The following is a 24,575-nucleotide window of genomic DNA, read 5'->3' as shown; positions in this document are numbered from 1 at the left end:
ATTGAGCCTTCTGAGAAGATTACTAATCTCCTCACATGGTCCACATACATAATTCTCCTGGTTCTATTACCCAAACCACCAACAACTATCAGCCAATAAGAGCATCCAACCCTCTTCCAAAACCCTTACCCAATACCACCTGTCATTGACATCAAATATCTTTCATAGTAAGCTTCCATTATGATTCCCAAAATGTTATTCCACCCATCCTAGACAAAAATCTAATTTTATTTCACTTCTGCTCACAACCAATATAATATGGATCACATTCATGTGAAAGTCTCTGGTGCAAGAGGTGGCCGCCTACAGCACACTCTATTACAGTATTCTCACCAGTATATCTCATACCATTATAGATAGCATCACCTATGAAAGCAATTGTATCGGGTATACCAATTCTACTGAAAGGTCTGCACAGATTTCTACATGAGTAGTGCCACCAACCAATATGAAAGTCTATTGCCAAACTGAGCATAGGGGTAACGTTGATAACACTGTAGAAAGTGCTGTTTGGCACAACATGCTTGTCAACATCAGTTTTATAGTGTGTTATTTAGACCCCTCCTCTGCCACTGCCCAAGAAACTCTTTAAACAAAGTACCTGGAAACAGTCACTACAAGATAAGCTTTCAGTCCTGAAATCCTTCTGGTCTCAGTCTTCACTAATGCTTGTCTTCCACCCAAATTTGGAAGCCTGAGAGCTTAAAGGTGGAAGACCTTCCAACTTTAATCTCTCACATTTTCAAATCTCGTCTGGTGTAGTTCCCAACAACTAGTCCTTCCTTCTTATCCCATCCAGAAAGTCTCCCCTGAACTGGGGTTCTGGATGACTCTTATGAGCTGTACCCTTTTCTCTAAACCTCTCCACTCTTTTTCCTTTAGTCACTTCCTTTCCCTTCAACTCTTCTGTCAAAAGAAGGAGCCACTGGCTCCGAAGGCTTGTGAAAGTTCAATCCTTTTGTGTGTGTGTTCCCCTGCTGCCACTTGGTGAGTAAATTTTTATATCTGTCTGTTTACATTATATTATCAATAACTGATTATTTTTGCTGTTAATTGTGGTGATGACTATTGCAGACAGAATAGCTTATGTTGTCTGCAGCCTTGATACGTTCCAGACTCTGTAGAGAGACTCCAAGCAGAAACTACTATATGTAAAATTAATTCACAGTAGAGTAGGGCATACAAGGTTCTTGTTGTGGTCTTCAGTCCTGAGACTGGTTTGATGCAGCTCTCCATGCTACTCTATCCTCTGCAAGCTTCTTCATCTCCCAGTACCTACTGCAACCTACATCCTTCTGAATCTGTTTAGTGTATTCATCTCTTGGTCTCCCTCTACGATTTTTACCCTCCACACTGCCCTCCAATAGTAAATTGGTGATCCCTTGATGCCTCAGAACATGTCCTACCAACCGATCCCTTCTTCTAGTCAAGTTGTGCCACAAACTCCTCTTCTCCCCAATTCTATTCAATACCTCCTCATTAGTTATGTGATCTACCCACCTAATCTTCAGCATTCTTCTGTAGCACCACGTTTCGAAAGCTTCTATTCTCTTCTTGTCTGAAATATTTATCGTCCATGTTTCACTTCCATACATGGCTACACTCCATACAAATACTCTCAGAAACGGCTTCCTGACACTTAAATCTATACTCCATGTTAACAATTTTCTCTTCTTCAGAAACGCTTTCCTTGCCATTGCCAGTCTACATTTTATATCCTCCCTACTTCGACCATCATCAGTTATTTTGCTCCCCAAATAGCAAAACTCCTTTACTACTTTAAGTGTCTCATTCCCTAATCTAATTCCCTCAGCATTACCTGAGTTAACTTGACTACATTCCATTATCCTCGTTTTGCTCTTGTTGATGTTCATCTTATATCCTCCTTTCAAGACACTGTCCATTCCGTTCAACTGCTCTTCCAAGTCCTTTGCTGTCTCTGACAGAATTACAATGTCATCAGCGAACCTTAAAGTTTTTATTTCTTTTCCATGGATTTTAATACCTACTCCGAATTTTTCTTATTTGCTTACTCAATACACAGATTGAATAACACCGGGGAGAGGCTACAACCCTGTCTCACTCCCTTCCCCACCACTGCTTCCCTTTCATGTCCCTCGACTCTTACAACCGCCATCTGTTTTCTGTACAAATTGTAAATAGCCTTTCATTCTCAGTATTTTACCCATGCCACCTTCAGAATTTGAAAGAAAGTATTCCAGTCAACATTGTCAAAAGCTTTCTCTAAGTCTACAAATGCTAGAAACATAGGTTTGCCTTTTCTTAATCTAGCTTCTAAGATAAGTCATAGGGTCTGTATTGCCTCACGTGTTCCAATATTTCTATGGAATCCAAAGTGACCTTCCCCGAGGTCAGCTTCTAACAGTTTTTCCATTCATTTGTAAAGAATTCGTATAAGTATTTTGCAGCCATGACTTATTAAACTGATAGTTCGGTAATTTTCACATCTGTCAACACCTGCTTTCTTTGGGATTGGAATTATTATATTCTTCTTGAAGTCTGAGGGTATTTCGCTTGTCTCATACATTTTGCTCACCAGATGGTAGAGTTCTGTCAGGACTGGCTCTCCCAAGGCTGTCAGTAGTTCTAATCGAATGTTGTCTACTCCCGGGGCCTTGTTTCGACTTAGGTCTTTCAGTGCTCTGTCAAACTCTTCACGCAGTATCGTACCTCCCATTTCATCTTCATCTACAGCCTCTTCCATTTCCATAATATTGCCCTCAAGTACATTGCCCTTGTATAGACCCTCTACATACTCCTTCCACCTTTCCGCTTTCCCTTCTTTGCTTAGAACTGGGTTTCCATCTGAGCTCTTGATATTCATACAAGTGGTTCTCTTTTCTCCAAAGGTCTCATTAATTTTCCTGTAGGCAGTATCTACCTTACCCCTAGTGAGATAAGCCTCTACATCCTTACATTTGTCCTACAGCAATGCCCATTTAGCCATTTTGCACTTCCTGTCAATCTCATTTTTGAGACGTTTGTATTCCTTATTACCTGCTTCGTTTACTGCATTTTAATATTTTCTTCTATCATCAATTAAATTCAATATTTCTTCTGTCACCCAAGGATTTCTATTAGCCCTCATCTTTTTACATACTTGATCCTCTGCTGCGTTCACTACTTCATCCCTCGAAGCTACCCATTCATCTTCTACTGTATTTCTTTCCCCCATTCCTGTCAATTGTTCCCTTATGCTCTCCCTGAAACTCTCTACAACCTCTGGTTCTTTCAGTTTATCCAGGTCCCATCTCCTTAAATTCCCACCTTTTTGCAGTTTCTTCAGTTTTAATCTGCAGTTCATACCCAATAGATTGTGGTCAGAGTCCACATCTGCCCCTGGAAATGTCTTACAATTTAAAACCTGGTTCCTAAATCTCTGTCTTACCATTATATAATCTATCTGAAACCTGTCAGTATCTCCAGGCTTCTTCCATGTATACAACTTTCTTTTATGATTCTTGAACCAAGTGTTAGCTATGATTAAGTTATGCTCTGTGCAAAATTCTATCAGGCGGCTTCCTCTTTCATTTCTTAGCCCCAATCCATATTCACCTAGTACGTTTCCTTCTCTTCCTTTTCCTACTACCAAATTCCAGTCACACATGCCCATTAAATTTTCGTCTCCCTTCAGTATCTGAATAATTTCTTTTATCTCATCATACATTTCTTCGATTTCTTCATCATCTGCAGAGCTAGTTGGCATATAAACTTGTACTACTGTAGTAGGTGCGGGCTTCATGTCTATCTTGGCCACAATAATGCTTTCACTATGCTGTTTGTGGTAGCTTACCCGTACTCCTTTTTTTTTTTTTTTTTTTTTTTTTTTTTTTTTTTTTTTTTTTTTTTTTTTTTTTTTTTTTCATTATTAAACCTACTCCTGCGTTGCCTCTATTTGATTTTGTATTTATAATCCTGTATTCACCTGACCAAAAGCCTTGTTACTCCTGCCACCAAACTTCACTAATTCCCACTATATCTAACTTTAACCTATCCATTTCCCTTTTTAAATTTTCTAACCTACCTGTCCGATTAAGGGATCTGACATTCCACATTCCGATCCGTAGAATGCCAGTTTTCTTTCTCCTGATAACGACGTCCTCTTGAGTAGTCCCTGCCCGGAGATCCAAATTGGAGACTATTTTACCTCCGGAATATTTTACCCAAGAGGACGCCATCATCATTTAACCATACAGTAAAGCTGCATGCCCTCGGGGAAAAATTACGGTTGTAGTTTCCCGTTGCTTTCAGCCATTCACAGTACCAGCACAGCAGTTTTGGTTAGTGTTACAAGGCCAGATCAGTCAATCATCCAGACTGTTGCTCCTGCAACTACTGAAAAGGCTGCTGCCCCTCTTTAGGAACCACACGTTTGTCTGGCCTCTCAACAGATACCCCTCCGTTGTGGTTGCATCTACGGTATGGCTATCTGTATCGCTGGGGCACGCAAGCCTCCCCACCAACAGCAAGGGCTATGGTTCATGGGAGGGGGCGTTCTACAAGGTATAACTATATAAATTAAAATTATGTACAAGCCACGATCACTCCAAGTGCTATACACCAATCACAGCAGTCATATTTCAGAACAAGCCGCCATGTAAGATTGCTATTTATCATTTTATATGTTAGAAGACACTGCTTTAGCATGACATCAGCATGTTGTGCAGCTACTGTTTGCAGGTGAAAAAGAAACATCCGATGTGCTACAAATATCTGAGATGTTGTAATATGGCAGTTTTCACCATATTTCACAGTTTTCTGTTTATTTCACCAGGCAGGTTTTAAATTTTTATTTTGAGGTGAACATAAAATGAAAGAACCCTCAAAATTGCAGGTTTTAAGGTATAATCTGTGGCTGTAGTGTGTTAGGAAAAGGCTCCATTACCTTGTACATCATTAGGAGAAGTGAGAGTCTTTTCAATTATGTACTCTACAGTATTTCTAGTGGCAAAACCCACTTTTTTTCCCTAATAGGTCTAGTATATGACATACAATTTTGAAATGTATTTCTTGTTTGTTTATGGATTCGCAATTTGCTTATGTCAGTTGATTTTATGAGTATTTGTAAAATTGCTACTTAGGAGGAGAAGAAAGAAATTCTTGCACCGACTTTGATTTATGGCTTCTGTGCCCATTTATACTTTACGAGCCAGTAGTTAAGAAATTTCAAATTTTTTGTAAGCTAAGGTCTGTAAGCTTATTATGTAGTGAGCTAAACAAAGTATGTTAGTGTGGTGAGGTGGCTGTACTGGCTGTCGGGTGATGTAGCAAGTTGCCAGCCAAAGCTGTTTACTAAATTCTGATGAAGCATATTCTTTGAAACTCAATGTTTGAACTTAAAAGGTTGGTGATTGATATTGTTGCTGAATACAGAATACTGGAAATACATGCAAAAAGATAAGGCTGAGTTACAAGTGGCACAAGAAAAGATGGCGGCCGGAGCCCTTTGTCACGTATTGGCTTGGTCTGGAACACTTTGTGTTGACTGTCAAGTTTTCCCATTGCTGCCACAACATAGCAACAGTTCTATCATAGTTGCATGGTGAAGCTAAACATTGCAAGTTGTGTTGGCAATGCTGATTGTGGATTACATTAGCATTTCCTTTCTCACATCTCCCCTCTCCACAATGGCCTAAAATATTCCCATAACTCTGCTACCATCTGTGGCGCGAACTTTCCGTCTTTTGTGCCATTTATAACTTTTACAGTCACATCAAATGACAATAGAAAAAAAATGGGGCAAAGTTGAATGAGACGTCGAGTAAGAACGTAGAATCGAGGTAAACCTTACTAGGAACAAATGTAAAATCAGAGATTGTAAAATCAAAGTTCCACTGTATGTACATTATTTAACTGTATCAGTTAAAATTTGTATTTGAAGTATTATTCACATGCAAATATTAGAAGTGTGGTCCATGTACAGGCAGGGGAAAATAAAACTGACCCTGTTAACTAATGACATCAGATTGACCCATGTTAATGAACAACGTAGAAGGCGCTGGAAATGGCCACAGTTGATGTCGATGCAGTGCTTTGCTTGATTTATCAACAAAATTGTGAGACACACATAGCAATTCTAACTTACGGAGAGCAGCAATACCTTTTCTAATATCTAATATTCTGCTGTAGCTGTTCCATTGTGTGGGGATTATCTGAATGCACCTGCCCTTCAACTTGTCCCTTTATATAAAATCTACATGGATTGAGGTGGCCAGGTGATTAAGGTGGCCAGGATATTTCACTAACTCTGGTGACTGACCTGTCCTCACCAAACATCTCACTCACTCATGACGAGGTTGGCATGGCAGTGCTGCTCATCTGTGGAAGATACCCATGTAGTTATTCATCATGGATTAAATAGTTGCATCATTAAATAGTTTCATCATTAAAGAAACATGTTATGATGCAGATACCAGACACTGTGCATCAAACACCACTCTTGAGATTATGCAATTACTACTCAAAGTACTGACGGGGATTTTCTGATGCATAATGGTGCATGTTCTGTGAAATCATACTCTGACAGGCAGAACCTGGACACATCCAAAAAAATTGAAAACTGAGGATCTTAAAGTTTTGATTCCACTTTGCTCAGAAGCCACTGGCAGAATTCAACATGCAAAAGTTCATCTGGATGTTTAAACTCCTGCACAAGAGTCAGTTGATAAGGATACAGATGGGGGACCTTATGGATGATGTTCTGATGTGACAATCACTTAATTTACACTTGCAAAGATTAATGACACAGAGATTTCATCAGGCTTTGTTCCTGGTTTTTCTTCACTTGAGCAACATTTTCCAGTGTTCAAACAGTTTTAGGACAGTTATGGAAGGGCTCATTTCGTGCCATTTTGCCACTAAGTTTTGTGTCGCCGACTCTGATGGAAGTTTTGCCAAAACACCTCTAGTCTTAAACCCTTGTGCAATCAGTTTCCTACAAAATGTGCTTTGCATTAACACTTGGCAATTAACATCTTTTATTTTATCATGCACACCATTTTGTGTTGCACTCAACTGCTCACTAAGTACACTAGCTCCTTTCAGTCATTCAGACATAATGACACAGTGAAGTACCATGGACAGAACATGTGGGATGTATGCATGCTCAGACACGTGACAGCAGCCAACTGGTGCATCAGAACCACAGTTGTCAGCGATTTCTGTGATGAGCAGTTTTCCTCTTTATTGAAAGGGCTCCATTTGTGTCAGTCTTATAAATATTTTCCAGGTCAGTTTTATTTTCCCCATGTTGTACTAATTATTATTTACAAATATTCATTGTATACTTAATTAACTGATCATGGCATGCCTAATGCCAGTAGCATGCACTGTAATCAGAGCTAAAATGGGCCAGCACATAAATAAACATATTTCATTAATGCTGCCACTGTTTATGCAACTACTAAGTAACATTTCTTCTTAACATAACTGATGAAAACCAAAACAGTGGCACAATGGCACTTGATGGTGACTTACAGCTCAAAGGTTTGGCAACACAGAATCCATGAACTTGTGGCACTCAAGGTTGTAAATTTACTGCAGTATCTAAGCATAGTGTATAAAAAACCAAAACAGCAACAAAGTGCAACAGTTTTTGCGCATACAGTTTACAATGAGGTAAATGCCAATGATCCAAATTGCCATTATTATGACAAAGAACTAACTAGGAAATAAATGAAACATTTCCAGTAAATAGAGAAGATATATCTTTAAAGCGTATGAAAGAGACTGTTTAACAACTGGCATCTATTGTTCGAGAAAGTTTACATGGTCTGGTGGGGGGAGGGAGGGAGGGAGGGGGGAGGGTACTTTCATATAAATTTATATATGTATTCCACCATTTCTAACCAAAGTACATTACATGAAATAAGATACACACATGATACCAACAAAATATAGTGATCTTTATGGGATCGAACCACAAAAGGATTTCCAAGCAATAGAAGTTGGGGACAGGAATCAATCATTATGAATTCGATATAAGTAAAGACACAACGTGGAGAGAGCATACTAATGTTTGTTCAGGTTTACATGTGTGTGTGCGTGTGTGTGTGTGTGTGTGTGTGTGTGTGTGTGTGTGTGTGTGTGTGTGTGTAACTCGACTTTTCTATTAATGTATAAATGATAAAAATTTGTGTAGGTGTACTCACTTCAGGTCAGTTATCTGAAGATGATGCTCTTTGCCTTCTTCTTTGCTGAATTCAACAGTTTCAAACAAATATGGTGTGTCAGCTGATGCTGCCTTGTAACCCACATAATAACCAAGTATCTCTCCATTCCATTGATCCCGTTCTGGAGGTTTCCACAAAATCTTCAATGTATGTTGACCTTCAGCTTCAACCTTAACATTCATTGGTGGACCACTGGGTACTTTGGACAGAGGAAAGAAATGTGGATAAACTAATTCAACAAAGTGCCTCTTATTATGTAAAACCTATGTAGCTTCGTTCTATATTCTAAACAGATATTGTCGGAGATCATTAATAAGTCATATTTTCACATTTTAATGCAAGTTTTAAGCATATATTCCAGTTCCCAAGATGCAAAACAAACTCTGAAATGTAGGAATTACTGAGACACTTGGGGTATAACATCAGCTTACCAACTGATGAAATGAGGAATTCTAACATTCACATAAATGAAGTGATATGTATTGCATGTATAGCTCAGGAGAAATGTAAGATATAAAACACTAGCATTAATGGAAGTTTGTAGAAGTACTCTAAAAATTAAAGAAAAAGTCAATAATAACTCTGGGTACCTTCCTCAGCTGTTATAATCGTAACTGTATCAGATGGATCGGAAGTTCCTATGTCGTTCTCAGCTACAATACGCAAGTGATACGTTGTGGCAGGTTTAAGGTTGAAGACACCAGCAACTGTTTGTTGACCAGGAACAAGTACTCTATCTATGTCATTTTCCCATGTTCCTGTAATACATTACAAAAAGGGTTAGTCTGGCATGTCACGATAAGTCCAAATTATTTTCACAATAGAGCAGAAATAAAATGTGAAATTATTTAAATAAGGTGGTGAAATATGTTAATTACAGTTACAGTAAAAGATTTTAATGTACATAAATGACTATCACTGCAAACCTAAAGACAATGTAAACAGACATAATAGATACAAAGGAAAACAATAAAATGGAAAAAATCCTTTACTAGGTACAATAACTGAATGTCATATAACAACAACAAAATTATACTTCTTACATAATATTTTTCCAGCTTCCCTTATTTTTCAAAGCATCAAGTCATTATTTTGCCTAGTTGAATGTCACTAGAATTCATTATAGAATTTCATTTATATTGAATGTTTGTTCTCAAAATTCCACCACTATTAACACATTCAACATTGCTCTCACTCCTCTTCAATTGCACAGGTGAACTGGTGATTTTCCGGGAAATGTAAAGAATAATTACGAAATAGTCAAGCATCTAATAGCCAGAAATCTATCATCATTTTAAACACCAAACTTTATAGATTAAGAAACGTACGTGTGTGTGTGTGTGTGTGTGTGTATGTGTGTGTGTGTGTGTGTGTGTGTGTGTGTTTGTGTGTGTGTGTTTCTGTCAGAACTGGTCTATTATAGTTGCCAACACATGAAAAAGCTCCCCCCAGTAAAAGTTTTACAACTGCTCACAAAGATTTCAAGGGAAAAAAAACACTGCTTAACAATTACATATTTCTTTCATATTTAAATGATGAAAAATGATTACATGTTGTGGTATGCAAAGTTCAACATTGCATTCTTTGTACCACTAACTATTTGCTCTCTTTCCTTATCCTGCTGCCAGTCTCTTTCTTTCCTTTGTCAGGGCAGACTTTACAGTAGCACCATGTTGTTTACTTGTTTTTATTTAGGCCAGTGGTTGGTGTTGGATCCAATGACTGAATCTCTCCTCCTCAGCTACCAAGCCCATCCTAACTTTTTTAATAAATTCCAACATAGATATCTTTTACTTGCTGACCTCTTTGTACAAAATAAAACCAATCACAGCACACATTAGAAAAATGCAAAAGAAATTTTTTTGCACTACTTCATTGTTTTTCTTGGAAATGGGTAGTAGCTGTAAAGCTGATAGACACAGTCTCTGCTGGTCTTGTCCACCCTATAATCTATCATAATGTTTGGTTTTATTGTTCTTGTGTGACCTTCTTTTGAACATACAGACACCACTTTGGTGGTTGCCAGATGTTTTGTGGAGAAGGGCAATACACGAGGTGTGTTTTTTAAGTAAGTACCATTTTGAAACTAAAAAAAGACATGCTAAGATATCTCAATAATTTTATTTTTACATGAAAGCTGTACCTTAATCTACTTTTCTACATAATTCCGTCAATGTTGAGGCACTTGTCCTAACGTTGTACCAGTTTTTGAATACCCTCCTCATAAAAGTCTGCCGCCTGACTTATTAACCACTGCATCACCACTGTTTTGACTTCGTCATCGTCTTGAAGATGCTGACCACCCAGGTGTTTCTTCAAGTGCAGAAACAGATGGTAGTCAGTGGGTGTAAGATCAGGGCTGTACGGAGGATGATCTAGAGTTTCCCATAGAAAAGATGTGATGAGATCTTTGGTCTGATTCGCCACAAGCGGACGGGCATTGTCTTGCAGCAAAACGATGCCCTTCCTCAACTTCCATGGACTGTTGCTTTGATTCTGGTGTGACGTAGATCACCTATGTTTCATCGTCCATAACAATATGGATTAAGAAATCATCAGCGTCGTTGTGGTACCGCTCAAGGACAGTCGGCAGGACTCACCATTATCAGAGGCATCTTAAACACTCAGTACACAACGTAAACAAGGAAGAATCAGACTGTAATGGCGTCTGTGTGTAGATTAAGGCACAGGCTTTCATGTAAAAATAAAATTATTGAGATATCTTAGCACGTCTTTTTTTTAAAATTCAAAGCGGTACTTATTTAGAAAACACGCTTCATATATCACCTTATTTTTCCATTTTAGCACTACAATAGGACCCCCCACTCCTCCCAAAAAAGGTTTCCTTGTTTTGAAGCTTATGTATAAGCCCTTTCTGTTCTTCCTGACAGTTCTGACAGCTAGTGTCTGATGTCCCCACAACATGTGAAGCCGTCCCCACAACATGTGCAGCCACAAGTTGTGTATCATGCAAGAAATCAAATTTCAGCAAGTAGAAAAGATGTGCCCCTATGGGATATGGGTGCCACTCACACGGTCGATACATAGGGCCTGTATGGCATGCAGGTATTGTGTTGAATGTGTCCAGCAAAGCCTAACATACTAAGGGTACATTGGACTAAAATTGTCAGGCTATGCCATAACTTCTGGAGTACATTCATTTCTTACACTATAATCCAAATCTTGTTTGTAACAAAGGAAAATACAATTGAGTAAATATATTAATTATATGGCAGAATGGTTGGTCAAATTTTACCTCCAGAAGGCGAAATGTGTAATGATTTGGATAGACACACATAAAAGTAAAAGTGACGCACTACCTATCTACAGAATTAATAGTTTCTTCATTGAGGAGGAGAGAAGTATGTGTTGGGGAAGCTTAAAAAGAAAGGGCAGCTGATTTAGAGTCCAGAATAATGGGAATCAGTCTGTAGTGAGGACAATGAAACACAAAGATAAAGGGAAAGTGTCAGAGAGAGTATGTCAGAGATGCACAGTGCTAGCTGCAGTCCAGACATGACAAGTACAGCACAGTGCTAGCAGCAGTCCAGAGATGATAAGCACAAAGTGGAAAATAAAGAAACATTAGGGGGAGAGAGAGATAAATATTGCAATGAAGAATTATGACAGGAAAAAAGAATCATAATAAATATATAACAGGGTTGTGTTAATGGAGATTACATCCAGCAAGGTGTCACAATGCAGAGATGTGTTGGAGAGCAAGTTCACATATCTAGAGTCTATGGAAACTAGTACTGGGTGGGAGAATCTAAACACCCTATACGGTTTAGCAAGAACTCAGTTATGTTCTATAACATGACTCAATAGATCTGAGTACTTGCTACATTACAGAGGCTATTTGATTCTCCCACCCAATACTATTATCCATTTCACAATGATTTACCTCTGACATTGAGCTCATATTCTGGTTACATCTTGTGGCTTACATGCGCTGTAGCTTGCTGGCCTCATGGAACATTACATTTTAGTTGAAAAGGGGTGATGTGCACAGTAATATTTAAGAGAAGGTATGATTCTTTGAGCATTTTTTGGTGTCAGCTTTGAGGGGTCATAGGAACCAGACCATACTTAGAGAAAAAAAAGTTTCATCAGCACAGTTTAAAGATACAATCATTCTCTATCTAGAGGCAGATTTTTGTTATTTTCTAGTCATTTCAAAGATATAATGGCACACTCTAGATGCTGTGGTTGAGCTTACCATTGTATCTATTGTGGCATAGAAAGCTTGAACTTTTGTTCGTCACACTGTTGTCATTACTGATGAATAATCCCTGTGTTTGTCAGTTTAGAGTTTGTAACAAAGTTGTGTTAGTAGCTGCAAACCATGCGAAGCTGTGGTGAGTTTTAGTTGTCATACCAGTGCACTACCACCATTGTAATGTGCAATCACTGCCTATTCACTAGCGAAAAATGGCAACTATGTATTTGCATTCCAATACAGTATTGTCACATTTAGTTGTTGTTGTGAGTAGAAATTAATAAAATGGGAAAATGCAAATGAACACTTGATACCACCAAGCAACTCTCGATAAATGCACAATGAAATATATTATGCATTTTTACAGTGAATGAAAAATTGATCAGATCAAACAAATTTTGGCAGGAAAGAATGATGAGTGAAATAATGACTACCTAAATCAATATCACTATAGGTATATCATCTCCTTAGATTAGAAACAGTTCTATTCTCCCTCAAGACAGAAGGCTCTTTGTGAACATGTCTTTTCAAGTTTCTGTATATGACTCACTGATTTCCAGACACTTTGGGGGGGGGGGGGCACTTTACAGAGCAGAGCAACACAACTGTAAAGTTTCATTTATCTTAAGTTTCTTCTTCTTCTTCTTCTTCTTCTCCTTTGCTCCTTTGTTCTTGACAAAGGCCCAAATAAGTTCAAAGACACTGAATATGCAGAGCACCAAAGGCAACCACACAAGTTTAATTTCCGTGTCCAGTGACATTATTGCTTTCCATCAATTCAATAATAGAATCATTGCTTCATTTCATAGATGAATTTTGTGGTACTAGATTTATTAACGTGTGATGTGGAGCATGATCTTCAACAATCATATGTCTGTTTTGTAATTTTTTCGAGAATGCTCCTAAATCACTCTTTGTAGTATCTGTCATAATCTCAGAATGATAATCTGCACCTCCTTTTTGCCCAAGAAAACTACAGGCAGCATTTTGCTTCAACCCATCTTTATTACCAGTATTGCAAATAATAATGCGCTTTTTTCCTCCCAGCACTGGACAGTGTTTAAATGCATCCTTTCCAACCATTCCATTCTTAGACACTTCCTCTGTGATATTAGTATACATTTTTTATGCATAACATGTTTCTTGTTCTTGCCATCTGAACTTTTTGGAATCATTTGCACCACACCAACCCTCATCAGTGTAATGAATAGTCAATCCACTGTTTCAACAGTGTCTAGTTGCTACAAGAAATCTTCTCTTTTCCCTGCTGCTTGGTCATTTTCCATGAGACAGGTTTTTTGCTGAACTTTTTATATCTGAAGCCCAATTTCTAAACAACATGTAAAAGCGTTGTTTCATTCATATCAGGAAAGTCTTCCACTTCAGCTTTCAATATTTCCAGCAAGTTGTGGATATAACTTGCCTTGAAAACTAATCAAATGCACACTTCTATCACCTGCCAGAACTCTTTTTTGGTTATACAAGACATGAAGAAGTTTCTCTATATTCTCTCAACATTTATTTCACTGATACCAAGATATTCAGAAGTCCTCTTCAGCTGCTGTGATATAGAACTGCTAGAGCTCTGTTCTGCCCCCACCCCCCTCCTCCCGCCCTCTCAAAGTGAGCATGCACACTGATCACCATGCATGTTTATGGGCTTTTCTCAACCCAATAAATGATGAATGGTTTCAGTCACACAAGCACAAGGCAACTAATTATCTCACACGAGTACACAACAAAGAATGGCAGCATGATTGTTTTCTACCTGATGGGTGGCACCAATGTAAGTACTTGAACAATGAAATAGAAATATGGTTCAGAGTTACAGGAATGTAGCATCTGCAAGCAGGCAGTACCTAAAGATGCAAAAGCAAATAAATTAAATGTGTGATATTAGCACTTCATTTAGATTTATGTGCTTAGAAAAATAATAGATGTGAAAGACAACACCAGAACTTGGATTACAATCTTTGTCTTGTCCATATGCATCACCATTAGGCGAATTGTGACAGTTTGCACCTGCCATTATCATGACAAAATTATGAATTGGAAAACAATGAAAATCCACTTTCAAGTAAGGAATGGATATATCTTTAATCTGTGCATAGGAAATTTTTCTCCTAATTATTATCTGACTTCTCTGACTGCTCAAACCTGACACTCATCAAAAAATGCTTGAAAAAGCATGGTCTTTCTAAAATTTTGCTGTGTATGTCATCCCTTTTTCAACTAAAATTCAGTATTCATATATCAAATAAAAATAGACACTTCCATGATTCTAGTTATGTACAACACATTGCTCTTTGTCATGTGATTTAATCAGAATACAAGCTCAAAGTAAGGGGTCAGTCATTATGAAATGGACAATAGTTCCCGGAACACCAGTGATGAGAACATGGCCCAAACACATCCTTGTATCTGCTTCATACATTCCTGGACTTCATCTCTGTTAACACATCCCCCCTCCCTTCTTCATTATACTTATACGTAATTTATTATCATTCTTGTTTGTGTCCTAATTCTTAATTGTACTATTCATCTCTTTTTCCCTGTAATGTACCTATACTTCTCATTCTGTGTTTATCATCTGTGGACAGAGGCTGGTACAGTGCTTAACAATGTATCATCTCTGATCTACACTCTTTGCTGCCTCCTCCTTTATCTTTGTCTACCCTAACCCTCACCACAAGTGTATTTCTCTCATCCTAGGATCTGAGTGACCTTTGTTTACTTTCTTTAATCTTTGAAAATTTATTCATCTCTTCGTAATGAAAGAACTGTTAGTACCAAAAGCTAAATAAATTAATAGGTCACTTTTACTTGCTATCGGCAATACTCTACATTTCACGTTTTGAAGGTAAACAGTGGTCAAAATAAATCTTTGCATTTACTTTTCATCCAAAATATTCAATTACAGTAGAACTTTGATTTTACATTCTCTGATTTTACATTTTTCACTATTCTACACCATAAATCTGTAGCCCCTGTGAAAAACCAATAAGATCAGTGATAAAAATTCCCCAATTTTACATTTCTTCCTAGTAAGGCTTTCCTCGATTTTAACTGCTACTCGATCTCTCGCTTGACTTCGCCCCATATTCTTCCTACTGACATTTGATGTGACTGAACGAGTTGTAAGTGGCACAAAAGGCACTACGGGTGTTGGTGGAGTTAAGAGAATTTTTTAGGGCATTGTGAAGAAGCGAGATGTGAGAGAGAAAATGCTAACATAATCCACGATCGGTGTTGCCAACACAACGTGCCACATTTAGCGTCGTGGTGCAATCATGATACAACTACTGCTATTTTATAGCGGTAATGGAAAAATAAGACAGTCAACACAAAATGCTCCAGACTGAGCCAATAGGTGACGAGGAGGGCCAGCCGCCACTTTATCTCATCTACTTGCACGTATTTCTGATGTACTGCATTCAGCAATAATATCAATCTTCAACCTTTTAAATTCAAACACTGAGTCCTGAAGAATATTCTCAGTCATAGCTGAGGAAATGTCGTCCATTTCTGGCTAGTGAACTTTTATTGACTGGTGACTTGTTAAGTCACCCAGTTGCCAGTGCAGCCACCACACCACAATAATACATGTAAAATGAGATTATTACTGGTTGAGAGGGGGACTCGCCCTTCAGCACAGAAGTGTTGGTAGGGATGAAAGCATTTTGTGAAGTACTGAAAATATGCTTTTCATGCATATGATGTGTGCTTTGATAGAAATTTCACACGGAAATAGAACAAAGGTTTTGCGATAGCACATTTTAAAGGCTTTCGCATTCAAACCTGACATGATGCAGTTGCAATAACCATATACATTACTCGTGTATATACTTTGCACCACACACAACACACACTGTAGATTGTAAAGATTGGCAGCAGTAATAGAGGACATGAAGCAAAACTGTAGCACCTAAGCTATCTTTCAAATTTACATTTTGCACAGTGTACGTAAATTCACTGATCTGACTTCTAATAAGCTTATAACATCAACTGGGGCAGTAAACTGATTTTTTCATGTCTCTGTTTCTCTCTTCAAGCCTAAAATAACATTTTAACATTGGTGAGCATATTAAGTGCAGCTTGTAAGAAAAGTATTAAACAGTAACAGCATTGGTGACGATGTATGTCATTAAGCAGATGTCCGCATTTATCATTATAGTTTTTTGTTTTAATTCAACATGTTCATGAATTTTTGCTTGGATGATCTCTCAAAAACGTGCATTTTTGAATGTATAATTTGTGGCTGTAGCATGTCAGCAAACAGCTGACTTACCTTGTACCCAGACACCAATTTCATTTTTTTGATGAGTTTTCACTTGCTGCTAACATATCTGTGATTTTTTGAGAACTGATGAAATTATTTACCACAAATTATTCTGTAAACCTTGTATTATGCATTTAATTTCCTTCACTTAGATATATTGTTAACAAAATATTGGAGAGGATTGCAGTTTTTAATCATATATGCCAATTACATGTGTTTTTGCTGATATTTTTGGGGATTTAAACATTTTTCTGGAGTCTGCATTTTCCTAAATTTTGCATTTTTTACGTCTGGAGCACACAAAAATGAAAAATAGGGGTTTCATTGTATATAGTTTTTAGTTTTATTTAAAATATGTTATGTATGTAACTGATGAAAGAAAAAACATGCAATGAACCAACTGAAGCAGACAAAAGGCAAAACAGACATCTAAAAAATGAGACTGACAGAAAATGCAAAATAGCAAAGAAGCCATGGCTGGAGGAGAAATTTCAAATCTGTAAAATCATGTGAGGGTATGGGAAACATAGAAGCTACATACAGTAATATCAGAGAGGCTTTTGAAGAAATGAGAAGTAGTTGTATGGACAGCGAGATTTCGGGTGCCAAATCTGTAATGAGCAAAGAACAGAAGGGCAAAAAAGGGAAGGAATATATAGAAGAGCTATACAAAGGAAATAAACCTGAAGAAAAGTATGGAAAGGGAAGAAGAAGTTGGTGATGTGGAGCTGGCTGATGCACAACTGCAAGAAAAATTTGACAGAGCACTAAAATACCAAACAAGGAACCTGGGTAAAATGACATTTTCTATGAATTATTAAGATACATATGAGAACCAAGCATCATTTGGTAAACAAGATATATGAGGCAAGCAAATACCCTCAGACTTCAAAAAGAACGCAGTACCTTCAGTACCAAGAAAGGAGGATGATGAAAGGTGTTAATATTACTAAACTACCACTTTAATAAGTCACAAGCACAACATAGTAACCTTGTCTACATACAGAACACTTGAAAGACTGGCAGAAGCCATGGCCATACAAATTATCATAGAAAGTACACAGAAGAAAGACAAACCAACATTTATAACATTTGTAGACTTTAAAAAGCTTGTGACAGTGTTTAATTTAATACACTCTTGAACAATGTGAGGTTATGAGGGATAAAATACAGGAAGTGAAAGATTATCAGACGTTTGTACAGAAATTAGATAGCATTTGTAAAAGTCAAAATACTTGAAATGGAGGAAACAGTTGAGAAGAGAATGTAACACGTTAATGGACTATACTCCATGTTATTAAATCTGTACATAGAGCAAGCAGTACAAGAAAGTGAGGAGAAATTTGGAAATATAATGTAATTGGATACATAAAAAATCTACTCACCAAGCAGTGGCAGAACACACATATAAAAGGTATTACAGTCTGGTAGCTTTCGGAGCCAGTGGCTTAGACTAGTGAGTTTTAGGAAAAGGGGTACAGTTCAGAAAAGTCATCCAGAACCTCAGGTCGTGGACGACTTACCAGACAGGATGGAAATGGAAGTCAGCCCTGACCCAGTGTCCTGGGTGGCTTTTTCAAACTCCATCCCTTTTCCTAAATCTCACCAGTCCTTTTCCTTCACCTCTCTTCCTTTCCCTTCAGAAAGAACAGGCTATATATAGTTGGTGATAGCATGTTTGTTGCTGTTAAAAGAAGTTTATCTCATAGCAAAATTGAAGTAGATAGTTCCTGTGAGTTAGTACGGGTAGAAGTCATTCTTGCCAAACCGAGTAAAATAACAATTGGATGCTTTTACCGACCTTCCAACTCAAATGATACAATTGCTGAAAGGTTCAAAGAAAATTTGAGGCTAATTTCAAACATGTAGTCAACTCATACAATTATAGCTGGTGACGACTTCAATTTACTCTCGATATGTTGGCAAAAATACATGTTTAAATCTGGAGATAGACATAAAACAACATCTGAAATTGTGCAAATGCATTCTCTCAATATTATTTTGAGCAATTAATTCATGAGCCCACTCAAATAGTAAATGGTCGTGAAAACACACTTTACCTCTTAGCAACAAACAGTCCTGAGCTAGTAACGAGCATCAAAATGGGTACAGGGGTTAGTGAAAACAGGGCTGTCATAACAAGACTGAATACCATAGCTCCCAAACCCACCAAAAATAAACTAAATTATGATAGTTATGGGGCACACGAAAAGTGCAAAAGCAAATGAATTGGTCATTTTGAAAAGGGATCATCTCCAATTTTTTCGCAAAATTCTTTTTCAATGGATTCTGTTTCTCTGGTATCTGTTCAGTGATTCCTTGTGAAAATGAGTCAAATCTCATCATTGTAGCGTGTTGCAGCTGAGAGGAAACATAGCATTCATTCTGAAAAGGAGTTGTGTCTCAGAGATGGCCCATTTTCAAAATGTACTGCACACTCATGTTGGACTCTGTCTGCCCCACTTTTCTCCCATTGTTCCCCCTCTTCTTCTACCTTTGTTGTGGTTGATGCAACAATCCCTGCCAGTCTGTCATTTGCAGTCTAGTGCCATTATTACAGCTTGACACTTACGCACTGTGTTAATGTTTGTTTTTGTTAAACAAACATGCCTTTGTGAGGAAGTGAAAGCTCATCAAGTGTGTCCTCTTTCCTCAAAAAAAGGAGAGAGAAGAAGAAGAAGAAGACGATTGGAAAGGGGTATATTAACTATGTTGGAAAACTTGCAGTAGACTGCAAGTAACTTTCTATTCACGCCCACCAGGCTAGCCGCACAAACTAACGCACTGTTTCTCAAGCGGGAAGGCATGCCGGTCCTCGGCACAATCTGCCCAATGGATTAGTGTAAAGGTCCGGTGTGCAGGCCAGTCTGTGGATGGTTTTTAAGGTAGTTTTCCACCTGCCTCAGCAAATGCGGGGTGGTTCCCCTTATTACGCCTCAGTTACAATATGTCGGCGATGGCTGCGCAAACACTGTCTCCACATATGCATACACCATAATGACTCTAACATGCAAACATTTGGGTTTAAACTTGTCTGGTATGAGACGTTCCTGGAGGGTGGAGGGGGGGGGGGGGGGGGGGGGCACTGGGGACCAAACTGCACAATAATCCTGGGTCCATTGTGGGGTGGTGGTGAGGTAGGTGGACTGCTGTGCCTTTTGTGGGGTTGTGAACCACTGAGGCCTCCGGCAGGATGAAGCTCTCTGACTTTTCTAGGTCTCCGCTTTAATACACAGTACACAAGTTTCTACTCTATAAATGAAACACCTAAAATGTCCACACACACTTGTACACATATATTCTAATGTTTGCACTTCGAAAATTTCAAAAATCATCATCATCATCATCATTCTCAAATTTGGGATTGTAATAAGCTTTTCTTGCTACCTGTTATTATTATATATTTTTCCCACGTGGAATGTTTCCTTCCATTATATTTATTTATTTATTTATTTATTTTTAGGTGTTTTTCCACTATATCACCTGAAAAAATTATGGACTGATCAAGACAGTGAATAAGTTTAATGCCAAGGATGAGCGAGATATTATTCTCCAAGGACTAATCAATGTTCCCCCACCAAAAAACTGCAAGAAATGCTTGTTTGATGAAGATATTCAAATAAAAAGTAAGTCAAAGATTCGCAAAATCCAATCAATAATCTTCCAAGTACCATATTGTATTGTTCAATAATTGTCATCAAGTGCTTGAAGTGTGAAGAGGTAGATATCAAAATAAGAAGAGAACCCTTCTTAAAGGATAATTCCAAACGTGCTGCAACCACTGAACTTATTGTCCACAAGAAAAGACCCCCAAAACTCAAAAAAATGAATATTGTCTGACCAACATGCAAAGAAAATGAAAAAGTATCTGCAGTGTGCTTCGATTACACGCAAAATCTTCCCCTGTCTTGTTTGCCTATACAAGAGGTGTGTTATTAGTCAGCTATGGCTAAACGAATTTTGCATTTGCAATTTCAAAACTGGAAAAGCAACTTTTTACTCATGTATTGAAAAGGAAGGGAAAAAGGTCCCAATGAAGTTTGCTCTTTTTAAGTGACATTACAGAATACATCCATAGTGAAGCAGAACAGCTTAATCTATTCTGTGATGGTTGCCGGGGCAAAAACCTTAACAATACCAAAGTAGAATTCTTATTCCCATTGTCATGAAGAGAAGGTTTTCAAAAATAATACTGTACTTTGCTCAAGGCAACCATTCCTTCAAAGATTGTAACCGAGATTTTGCGATGGTGAAAAGGAAAATTTGACATCGGGACAGGATTTATTCTCCTCAACAGTACGAGATATAATTGAAAGGTCATCAAATTTGAGTAAATTGAATGTAAAGCATGCTACTCATCAAGATGTGGCAGCATTCAATACTTGGTGGCACACATCCTTCGAAAAGAAAGTCCTTTCAACTGAAAGTTTTGGCCAAGCAACCCCTAACAAAGAAAAATCTAATTTTGCAGTGAATAAGTATTATGAATTTCAATTTACAAGTCAGGTACCAGGAACTGTGATTGTGAAACCCCCTGCAGATTGCATAATAGAGGATCAATTTCGCTTACTAAGGAAATAATGAACTGGCTCATTGCTATTCATCCGAGATCCATCTAATAATCCATCTTACGCTGGGAAAATTCCTATAAATGTTGAGAAAATCGAAGATTTAAATAAGTTGTACCAATACGTATGAGATAAACACAAGGAATTTGATGATGATATTTACCTTTGGCCTGCCAGCATGAATGATGAAGCTTCTGAAGAATTCTAAAACAAAGTTCATTTTATTGTGCGGACTTCCCAGAACCATCATGCTGTTTTCACAGTTTTTTCAGTTTATTTGTGTGAGAGCATAAGACTCATTTGGAGATTTTTGTAATATTGCAAATATTTTTGTAATATTGCAAATACAAATACTCTTTATATACAACCTAAAAAAAGTGCATTTTGAAAACAAGTCATCTCTCTCATGAAAAATTAATTTCCTTGTGCACAAGAACAGGTTAAAACTGTCCAAAATAACATTTTTATTCCTAACAAGACAACTGTTAACAGAAAAAAGATTCATCACCATTCTACAAAATGTAAGCATTATAATATGGTTTTTGTTTCTCCTGTAAAATCTGGAAAACTGGAGATGACCCCTTTTCAAAATGGCCAATCCAAATACACAGATAAGTAAATAACTGTAATACCTTTTGCATGTTTGAATTCAATAAGATAACGCTTGATTGGAGACTTTCCATCATATGGTGCAGCCCAAGACAACTGAACAGATCGGCCAGATTTATCCAGAACTTTCAAGCCATCAGGTACTTCAGGAACCTCTGTCAAAAAATCAACACTGTTGCATGTACTTGTACAGAATGCAGGCGTGTGTCCAACACAAACAGTATCTACTGCTTCCAGCTATCAGCATTACTACAGCAAACATTACCTTGAACAATCATATTAATGCTTGTATCATCACTCCCAAATGCATTTGTAGCAACACATGTGAACAGAGCAGAATCCTCTCTCTCAGTTCGTTTTATGCTCAGGTCAGACAAAACACCATTAGGAAGTATTTCCTCTCTGATCGTGTATCTGTGAAATGGTATTGCAGTAACAGCAATTGAGAAATAACCACAAAGTAAAAGTTCACATTAGTGTATTATATTCTGAACACACTGCTAAACTGAATGTTCTACAGAACAGAATAGTTACATACCTTCACTTACAAAGTATCTTATACAAATAAAAACAATGTTAAGAAAAATTCACTAAATGTCTTAAAATGTTCTTTATTACTGAAAATTTGTTTCTAATTAAGGCATTAAGCAGTGTTTAATCCCTCCTACCAAGATATATCATTATCATATTATATGTTTATTATTAGTCTTCAATTTTTTGGGAAGATGAAAAGACCACTGAGAATTACCACTACCAGTCACAAACTTTGTCAACTATTGTATTACTTATTTATTTAATGACATGTTTCGAGGGTTATACCTCACCTTCAGGCTAAATGATATTACAAAACAACTTTACAATAAGGTCATATTGATGTCACAAAGTGAGTGACTGTTACAAAACATTTTCCTGCAAACATCAGTCCAGCTTCCAAAGCGACATTGCCTCTTACTAAGTTTTCTCTTTTTCCACAAGATGACCACAGCATTTATGAAAACACTATGTACCATCAGTATGACCTTATTGTAAAGTTGTTTTTGTAATGCCATTTAGCCTGAAGATGAGGTATAGCCCTCGAAACATGTCGCTAAATAAATAAGTAATATACTAGTTGACAAAGTCTGGGATTGGTAGTGGTAATTTAAAAAAACATTTACCAGTGAGAATATCTGATGAATAGAATCAACAGCACTACAACCACTTTTCAGTGGGGTTCTTAGTTTCAACTTTTGTTTGTGAGCATGAACTGCAGTAAGAAACACAGTGGACTGCAACTTATAAAGGAAAATACACTTGAGAAAACTATAAAATTTCAAATAAATAGAACAGCTGATCATCACTTACGTTTAGGAGTAAAAATTCCAGTGCTGCTGATAGACACTTTTAAAAGTGGAAAACTTGTCCCATGTAGTAGCTCTACAGAGCTACTAGTTCCTTCCTCTGGGATACGATGACTAATGTTAGAGAGGAGGATCAGATCATTCGCATCCTGGGATGTTCTAAAAACGAGGGGAAACTGGATTGAAGGGGAAAGTGTCAGAGAGAGTAGGTCAAACACACCATTTTCAGAAGCACTGGGCCATGATGTTAACCATTAACAGAGATTCACTCTGCACATTTTATGTACAAATGATCAGCATCAAACTGGCTGTGTGCATGAATGGACAAACAAGAACTGGTCTTGAGGGCATCCAGTACCCAGTTGCTGAACATCTCTACAGCATGACTCACGTGACCCTAGTGCCTGCTACACTATGTAGGTTAATTAGATTCTCCCACCACATACTAGTTTATTTGACTGCCACAGGTCAGAACATGCTTCTCTACAATTATCCTCACATGCCACCAACCTCATGGCCTTGATCTCTATTATCACACAATACCCACATTCCACTCATTGTTATACATTTTACTTGTTTACTTATTCAGTTACTTTCTTTATTGCTTCACTGCTGTCATCGTTAACATTTCTCAAAACAAGAGTTCTGTCAATTGTGTGGTTACTGTTCTTCATAGTGTAGGTAGATTTATAATGTAGCAGTAGTAGTAGTAGTAGTAGTAGTAGTAGTGAGTAATTGGCAGGTAGAGACAGAAGTAGGTGCTACTATTCACTGGGTCTGCTATATGGAGTTGACACCCAATTGCAAAGTCTGTGGGACAAAAGAGTGATTCCACTATTTAGAGGTGACTCTGACTTTACACATTTGTACTATTACATTGAGTGGTGCCCAACTGTAATGTCCATAGGCCAAGAGTACGAACATTTTGATATGTTATTTTGTTCCTGTTGGTGTCCCCTTATGTGTCTAGGGCTGTGTCCAAAATTAAGTCATTTCATGATGTTGCTTATGAAGTCTTTAATTGATTTGTTATACTCTAGTGCCCCCCCCCCCCCCCCCCCCCCCCCAAAAGAACCATGGACCTTGCCGTTGCTGGGGAGGCTTGCGTGCCTCAGCGATACAGATAGCCGTACCTTAGGTGCAACCACAACGGAGGGGTATCTGTTGAGAGGCCAGACAAACGTGTGGTTCCTGAAGAGGGGCAGCAGCCTTTTCAGTAGTTGCAGGTGCAACAGTCTGGATGATTGATCTGGCCTTGGAACACTAACCAAAACCGCCTTGCTGTGCTTGTACTGCGAACAGCTGAAAGCAAGGGGAAACTACAGCCGTAATTTTTCCCGAGGGCATGCAGCTTTACTGTATGATTAA

The 24,575-nt window shown here is 37.9% G+C and overlaps 1 protein-coding gene across 1 annotated transcript in view; it reads right to left on the bottom strand.

The window, feature by feature from the left end:
• The window catches only part of LOC126416750 (Down syndrome cell adhesion molecule-like protein Dscam2), an 859,584-nt gene that overhangs the window by 160,895 nt on the left and 674,114 nt on the right, over positions 1-24,575 (bottom strand). The window contains exons 17-20 of the mRNA XM_050084589.1: positions 22,133-22,281; positions 21,891-22,022; positions 8,783-8,950; positions 8,172-8,391 (exon numbers count right to left, since the gene is read on the bottom strand). Of these exons, the coding sequence (XP_049940546.1) occupies positions 8,172-8,391; positions 8,783-8,950; positions 21,891-22,022; positions 22,133-22,281 (669 nt within the window). The remainder of the gene's footprint in view (positions 1-8,171; positions 8,392-8,782; positions 8,951-21,890; positions 22,023-22,132; positions 22,282-24,575) is intronic.

Source organism: Schistocerca serialis, chromosome 8 (genome assembly GCF_023864345.2).
Source record: "Schistocerca serialis cubense isolate TAMUIC-IGC-003099 chromosome 8, iqSchSeri2.2, whole genome shotgun sequence".
Lineage (NCBI taxonomy): Eukaryota > Metazoa > Arthropoda > Insecta > Orthoptera > Acrididae > Schistocerca > Schistocerca serialis.
This window is presented reverse-complemented; position numbering and strand designations above follow the sequence as displayed.